At 34.7% G+C, this 7923-nt stretch overlaps 1 protein-coding gene across 3 annotated transcripts; it reads right to left on the reverse strand.

Moving 5' to 3' along the window:
• Window positions 1-1380: 1380 nt before the first annotated feature.
• LOC7475529 (uncharacterized) lies at window positions 1381-3910 on the reverse strand. Of its 3 annotated transcripts, none has more exons than XM_024610527.2 (5): window positions 3771-3910; window positions 3369-3501; window positions 3032-3113; window positions 2787-2921; window positions 1381-1843 (listed from the first exon to the last, which is right to left on the reverse strand). In XM_024610527.2, exons 2-5 carry the CDS (start codon window positions 3488-3490, stop codon window positions 1793-1795), a joined length of 390 nt encoding a protein of 129 aa, XP_024466295.1. In that variant the 5' UTR covers window positions 3491-3501; window positions 3771-3910; the 3' UTR covers window positions 1381-1792. The 3 variants fall into 3 exon arrangements, with proteins under 3 accessions (XP_024466295.1, XP_024466294.1, XP_002315883.1); XM_024610526.2 differs by having other exon boundaries at window positions 3612-3861; XM_002315847.4 differs by having other exon boundaries at window positions 2805-2921; window positions 3612-3850.
• Between the last annotated feature and the right edge of the window lie 4013 nt (window positions 3911-7923).

Genomic DNA, 7923 nt, shown 5'->3' on the forward strand with positions numbered 1-7923 from the left:
TCAGTGCTGTTCTGTTATTCATGGCAATTTGGAATCATATAAATGAATCACTGGTGATAGCACAACAGGCTACCTGTCTAATGCAAGGAAGTAAATATAACTGGCATTACCATTGGATAAGACCATACATGAGTGATTTTGGCAGACATATAATTGTTCTAAGAAAAGAGAGAACTTCCTCAACTTCTTGTTTCAGAGGACGTTAAACTAATGCTTCAGAATACAAATATCAAGTTTAAGAATCATGGTCATTGCGATACTTAGATGAGATTGACAAGTTGCTTTCTGGTTAGTAAAGCATGGCTAAAGCTAAACAACATGGATATGGTATGACAAAATATCGAAAGGCACAGGCTTAAGTTCTGCTCTAGGTCAAACTTGCTCCCGGTGCCTGCAGGAAAGGAGTGTGGCTGAACTTGCTTTTTTGGGCTTTTATTATATTGCTTGAGAGGCCTTCCACTTGTTTGATTCTATACTACAACAAACGGTTGGCCCTTGCAACCGAAAGGGTTGTGATCGCTGGGTATTTGATTAGGTAGCAGCGGGTGCATGCTTCCTTCCCTGGCTTCTTCCATTTAATCAACATTTCTGACAAATCTCAGCATGAAACTACATTTCCTGTTTACATGGTTGCGAATTTTATTCAAGCAAAGCTAACGATTGAGGTTGAGCTACTGTTCTGCCCCAGTCGTTGAGAGTTAAGAAGGGAATCCTAGAAATCATGACTGATCTTAGCTTATGTTTCCTTTAAGGTTTTCCAACAATAGTTAAGATAAAGTTCTACCTGTATTGTTGGGTGGAGATCCATAGTAGCATCAAATGTTGCCCTTAACAGTTCGCAGATTACTTTATTGATTAACAACACATAATTTTTGAGGACTTGAACCTTTGTTCTTTGACTGGCAGGGCAGTCCTGTTACTGTACATGAACTGACAGCAGTTTCACTTCCGTGGAACCGGGAGAAACTGATAATGTTGTTGTACCCTCTATGGAAAACCTTTAGTTGATCTGTTACCAAACCAAAAGCATAGGAAAATGTCATCCACAAAACACATTCTAGGTGAGGTTGCTCCATCAATTAAAGATTTGATGACCAAAATATATATATATATATATATAAAAGTGCTGTAGGGTAACAGCCTGCCTTACTATATAATTTTTTGTTTTTATATTTTAAAAGTATTTTAAAAAAAAATTAAAAGTTTTATTTTTTTGACTTCCAAAAACCCCCCTTGTCATATCCGATCTGTTGCCAGAATTTCAAGGTGTTGATGTCAGCGCGCGGTAAAAAAGTTGAACAGGGTGGCATTTTTTTCTCGCGTAATTGCAATATTGCATGCACCCTGTAATAGTTATTGCCCGCTTCATCCAAATATATCTGATGAAAACAGGAGGATAGTACATTCATTTCCCACAAACTTTGTGAATGAATACAAGATCTGTTTTCCCTCACCCCAAGAAGTAAGAGGAGAACATTGGTATCTACTTGCATATTAGTGACAAAGTACTGGCTTTCAAGAATGAAAAGACCAGATGAAACTTCTATTGAAAAAAAAAAAGCCACCTGATTCAGGATGTGACACAGAACAAATACAATATGGACCCAATGAGCAACTCTGCTGCTGCTCCATTTCAAAAAATAAATAAAATTGGAACGCGTTCCTGGCATCCCAAGACAGAAATTCCAATGGTCTTCTCATCATTCAACAAACTAAATATTGCAATGGTTTTAGTTCTACATATTTACTGTTGAAACTTCACTCATTCAGGAGGTGTTGTAGTATTTCTACGCTAGCCATTTCCATCAAGCTGTCCGTGAGAAAGGAGGTGTGCCATATATTGCTGCAAGAATATAAATATATAAATGCATGGGTTAAAAAGCAGAAGAGCACGGGAACGTCAGTTCACACACAGAAAGAAAGATCACGAGAACTTTCAGGCTTAAGTTAATGCAGACTCGGTAGGCTTAATTTCCACTTTCTCATAAGTCATAATTGGTATTATCTAATCGAGAGAGAAAGCAAATGCTTGAAGCATTGGTAATTACAAAACATCGACTCCAAATATCTTCTATAATAGTGACGAGAATCTCTCTTTCTCAGGTCAAAACTTGAAGGCTATATTAAAATAACAGCTGAAGAAAGAAATTTTATTCAATAGCACCAGATTCTTCAACTTTTATCACCTATCAATGTGCAAAGAACATGATGTTCAGAGCAGGCAGGATGGTTTCCAACCGTTATATATGTGTTCTTGGGGTTTTGACATCATGATTCATATCCTTCTTTTCTGAATACCAAATGAAGAGCCATTATCAAGAATGCCAAAATGAATTCACCAATCCATTGAGTACTGCTGGTATTAAAAGATGCAGTCGCAAGTAGAAGAGGCTCTTAATTGCCCCTTTCTGCACTATCTTATTCCAAAAACAATACTTATACTTCAGTACCTTTATAGAATAAATCTCGACAATCTAACAATCCACAGAAAACTACATGCTATGATGTACATTCTTTTGTTTAGTATTTGAAGGAATAATGTAAAAGAGTTCACGTCACACAACTTATATCACACAATCAGTTTTTAGGGTTTTGGAAAGACAGCACAATTTAATAATTTCACCATCAGTGCAAATTGATGAGACTCAAATCTTGTAAAGGTCATTCATGACGATCCGTTTGCACAGAAACACTATATGATATATGCAGTGTAATAAAGAATTCAACTCCCAAACACAATATTGAGTATACAGATGAGAGGATGAAGTATAACTGTATTCAATTACCAGCATTGTGAAACTTACTGCATGATATGCATATGGCGATTTCCCCTGGCGTTCAAAGTGCTTGGCCATGATGGAGTACTCAATTGGACCCCACTCCTCTGATTCAAAGCAATTTCCAAGTGCAGCTTTATATAGCTACCATCAACAAAAATCAAACAGCACATATAAAATTCTTAAATCCAAATCAAGCATAAATGCACACGAAAACCACAAAAGTTATTTGACAGCAATCATTGATCACAGACCTTGGTGGCGTCAGTTAAAAGCTCAGTCCCAGCAGGATAAGCTGCATAGAATTGGTCACCTCTAGAATATCCAGCTCTAGTTCTACAACATCCAAGAAAAGAAAAAATAGAATCAAGGTCCAGATAGTGTGTGTGTGTGTGTGTGTGATGAACAGACTAATCTCTGGTAATAACAGAAAATCAAAATAACCATTAAGATTCAAGCCACAAAAAAATTGCAAAAAAAGAGACAAAAAAAATTAAACGTTAAAACCCACCAGAGAAAAGGAGCAAAAAACATAATTAGAAATCACAACACATGCATTTGTAGACTTGAGTAAAAGAGCATTTGACTCACGTATTGGTTGTATAAGCATAGCTCATGACAGCAACAAAGCAATAGAAACCAGTATAAGAAACGACTCTGCGAAGCTTTTGAATCTTTGATATTTCTTTTAACCCATGATAGAGCATCGGCATTATCGGTTAAACTGCAAGGTGAAGAGACACCAGATATGGTTAAGGAATAACAAATAGAAACATTTAATCGAACACCTTGCGTGCATGGTCTAGTATAATAGTTTTGAAACTGAAAACTTACAACTTGTCAGAAAAATAAATGCAGCTTCAATTAATGAGAAGTGATCGAAATTTTTAGACGTAATATGAGAAGTGAAAATTTGTAGACGTAATATGAGAAGTGAAAAGGAGATGCAGTGCTTGTTCATGGTATTTGGCACTCTCTAGCAAATACTACTACCATTTTTCTACTTCCTTTTTAACTGTTCGAATCGCATGTTCAGCACCGGAGTGTGTCATAGTAGCGGGACATATTTGATGGCCCCTTCTTCGCTACACGTCATATTAAAAAAAATAATTGAGGTTGAGCTTATAATTTTATTTTTTTTTGTAAAAAAATAAAATATGTAAGGTTTGATTTGATATGGTCGGGTAGTTTTAGTGGGCCTAGAAGTAAATTTAATGGCTAGTCAAATATAGTTCAACTTGAAAAAAATATTTATTTTAAAAAATTATTAAGATAGAAATATATTAGATTCATCCAGATCAATCCAATTTAATCTGTCATAACTACAACATAAGTTATGAGACCATGATAATATAATATAAAGCAAATCAAGCATATTATAAAACTCAATTCAAAATCAATCAAGTGTGGAATGATAAAATTAAAAGAGAATTAATCAGAAAACAATTCGAGTTAATCTAACAAACTCATAACCCAAGACATGAGACCAAGATAATCCCGTATAAAGTAAATTGAAACAAATTATGAAATTTAATTTCAATCAATCTAACTATGAAAAATGAAATTGAAAAAAAATTAATTAAAAAAAGATATGAAAAATGACCCGGGTCAACTTGAGTTAAGTCACCAAACTCATAACCGGTACATGACACTAAGATAGCCTCATAGAATGTAAACCGAAAAACTAATCAGAGTAAATCTAAGTTAACTTATTAAATCTGCATCACAACTCATGAGATCATAATAACCCAATATAAATGAAATTAAAAAAATTATGAAACTTAATTCTTAAAATAAATTGAAAAAATAGAAAAATAAAGGTTGGCATCAAAATTAATTAGACTAATCACCTATTAACTGAAAAAAATAAAAGGCAAAAATAAATTTTTTTATATGAAATTCAATGTCATCATTTATTTGCATAATGTTTTTACTTCGATTCTTTATTTTTCAATTGAACTCTTTTCTTTAAAAAAAAAAGTAATTAGGCACTAATTTGGAATTAAAATGGTTTAATTGTAAAAAAAAAATTAATGATCAAATTAAATACTTACTGCTCCGTTCCACAATTATCTGTAAGAGAATGCACAGTGCAAAGTCTACGAGAAAAGCACCTCGCGGCAGTGTTTTTATAATAATGTTTGACTTCAAATTCTGGAGCTCAACTAGAACCACTAATATAATTAAGGGCTTATTTTAGTTGCTTGTAGCTTTTCGAAGGAAAAAAAAAAAACAGAGAGTGAAATAAATAATAATAATGCTAGTTTTTTATATTATCAATATGTACTAAAAGAATTTGGTATTTTATTACAGCAATGAACAATGAAATGTCATGATTTTTTTTCATTGAAATTTTTTAGGATCTTTTTTTTTAATTTTATATTTCAATATTAAATAAATTTAGAATTAAATTTTATTTATTTATTTGCTTTATTACCGAGCGGCACAATTACATCTGATTAGTTACTAAACTGTTTTACACGTGATTAATTACAATAAAATTTCTTTTTTGCCTTACCAAACAGGATTAGTTACTAAACTGATGCGAATATCAGAAGTAAAGAAGGCATTGAGGGCAAATGAATCTATAGTTTTTGCAGATTGTAGCGACAAGGTGGGGATAGCATTGAGTGAAGATGTGATGCAGAGTGTTTAAGTAAGGTATTGTTGTATCAAGGGCATTTTGATTTGAGAGATGGAGTGGTTTCTGCTGAGGCCTGGGTTAAGACGATGGAATGGGAAGGGTTAGGGAAGTACTTGATGGCTGAGAGAAAGGCATGGAAAGTGAAAGGAGTGCTTGCTGGGTATGTGCAGAAGTGGGGGAGTTTTAGCAATACTGCGGTGTTGGAGGCTGGGCATCTTGTCCCTACTGATCAGGCAGTGTATTCTCCGGCAATGACGGAGGATTGGGTCCTAGACAAGGGGGTCTTTGCTATTGAGCAAGGAGAGGATTCGGCGTCAGATTTCAGGGCTGCCGTCGGAAATCAGTAGCTACTGCATTGACTCTGCATTTGAACAAATTCCACTGTTTTTTTCCCTCATCAATCATGCACCATCTAAACGATATTTCAGTTTGCTATGTATAGCTCAGCATAACAATGCGTATCACCATACTGGGACTAAATCAGCCAGATTTTGAATCCATTAGAATAAAACGTCATTCAAAACTGGACCAAAATCTTACCCAGTCGCCTATGCAATTCCTTCTCTCTCGTCTCTGCCATGCTATCTAAACAAGCTGGAAAAGTGATATGAACTGTCACGAAACGAGGTAGGCATATATTTCATCTTTTACCATCTGAAATTTTATAGTTTGTGGGAAATTCGCCATTTTAATATCTGATGGCTGCAAAAGAAATCTTGTCTGGTGCATCATGTATTTAATTTAGAAAACCACTCACAGTTTTATAGTTTTACTTCTAGATTTACAGAAATCTGAACTATAGAACAATTTTTTATTCTTCTACATCATTCGCAGTAACTATTAATCATTCAGTGACTTCATTTGTAATTAGCTTAATCGTTTCATTTTCAGTGGCTTTTTTGTGCAGCAATTCGCTTTTGCTGGCAAGCATTTCTCAGCCAGGGGAGATCCCCGTCTCCGACAATACTTAACAAAACCAAAAGCTACTCTCGAAGTTTCTTTGTTTAGCTAAAGTATGTAGATCCCCGAGGAGTTTGATTTTTTCCCAATATTTTCAAGTCCTTTATTTGTAAAGGATTGGAAAAGTTTAGCTAAATTCCAGAGAAAAAGTTATTATTTTTTATGTTCCGAATACCAAATTGGTTAATTTTAGTGTTAACAAGTTTTATTTTAAGAAAAAACTCAATGGTAGTTTTTCAAAGAAAAACTTAACCTGGATTATAGGTATTTTGAGGATTTTTGGGAGATGGTTTTTTAGTTAAACGAAAACAATAATGAAGAAACACAGAAGAAAATAAGTGAAATTGAAATGTTTGTCTCATGGCCAGTCCCAAAATGTAAAGGCAGCGACGCTGCTACACAAGGCAATGGAATATGAGACCCCCCTTCAACGGAGGAGCACCCCATGGAGGACCTCAACGTATCCGGGCATTTATATATGACGTTTACTTTGGACTATACAAACATGAAACTTGTTTGCTCCAGTCAAGTTAAGGATTCCTTGGACGAATCCCCCGTCACTTTACAAAGTTCAGATCATAGGAATTTCTCAAGCTTTAAACCTCAAATAAAAAAAACCTCAGATTAGCATTTTGGCACATTACTCTTTGCTAACAACAACCCATGTATCTCTACATGGTGCGCAAATTATAGTTGTTGCAGGCTCATGCCCAAATCTTGTCTTCCTTGGTAGCTTAAAGGATTAATAAAATAAGAAATAAAGAGAATTGAAAAGTATTATGAAATGGATTATGTAATGGCGTTTGGAGGCGGGCTTGTGAGAAGGGAAAGATTGATTATGCAGAAAGAGAGATTTGGTCAAAGAAAACTTTGAACTCAAAAATAACTTTCATGAATAACCGATCAAAGCACAAAACCCGTACTATGATGCCATTGGATTTTGATTTCAAGGGCTGTTAAAGGACAGGGCATCCAGTAGAGAACCTACCGGTATTTGAGAGCCATTGATTGATCTTATCTTGTTCTCCCCTATTTGCCTCAGCCCTCGTGCAAAAAATTATCAAATACAGAAGAAATTGTTGCAGTGAAAACAGATCGATCTCTCAAACCCTAGACGCCGCTAACACAATACATGCTTTTGCCTTTACAGGGTAGCCTCCAAACCCTAGATGAGATGTGTGATGTATTTATACAGCATAGCGGGTGACATTTTTTTCCTCACAGCTAGGAGCAGAGCGTGAGCCCGAGGAGTTAATAATAGCCCCATCCCTTAGTTTAGCTAAACCAGTTCCATCAGTCCTTGTAGTTTAAAATAGTATAAAGGTAGTCCCTGTGTTTTAAAATCCGTATATAGCTAATGGCTTAGTTTTTTTTTTTTCCATGAAATTAAGATATTTTCCAATTTATTCCGTTCACGTTCATTTAAAAACAAACATAAGAAGAAAAAAAATGAAAAATAGAAAGGGTAGAAAATTTTGATTGAAGAGTAGTGCATTTCTAAGAAAAACATTGTTAAATTAATTTTATACTATAAATATTAGT

This window comes from Populus trichocarpa, chromosome 10, assembly GCF_000002775.5.
Source record: "Populus trichocarpa isolate Nisqually-1 chromosome 10, P.trichocarpa_v4.1, whole genome shotgun sequence".
In the NCBI taxonomy this organism is placed as follows: domain Eukaryota; kingdom Viridiplantae; phylum Streptophyta; class Magnoliopsida; order Malpighiales; family Salicaceae; genus Populus; species Populus trichocarpa.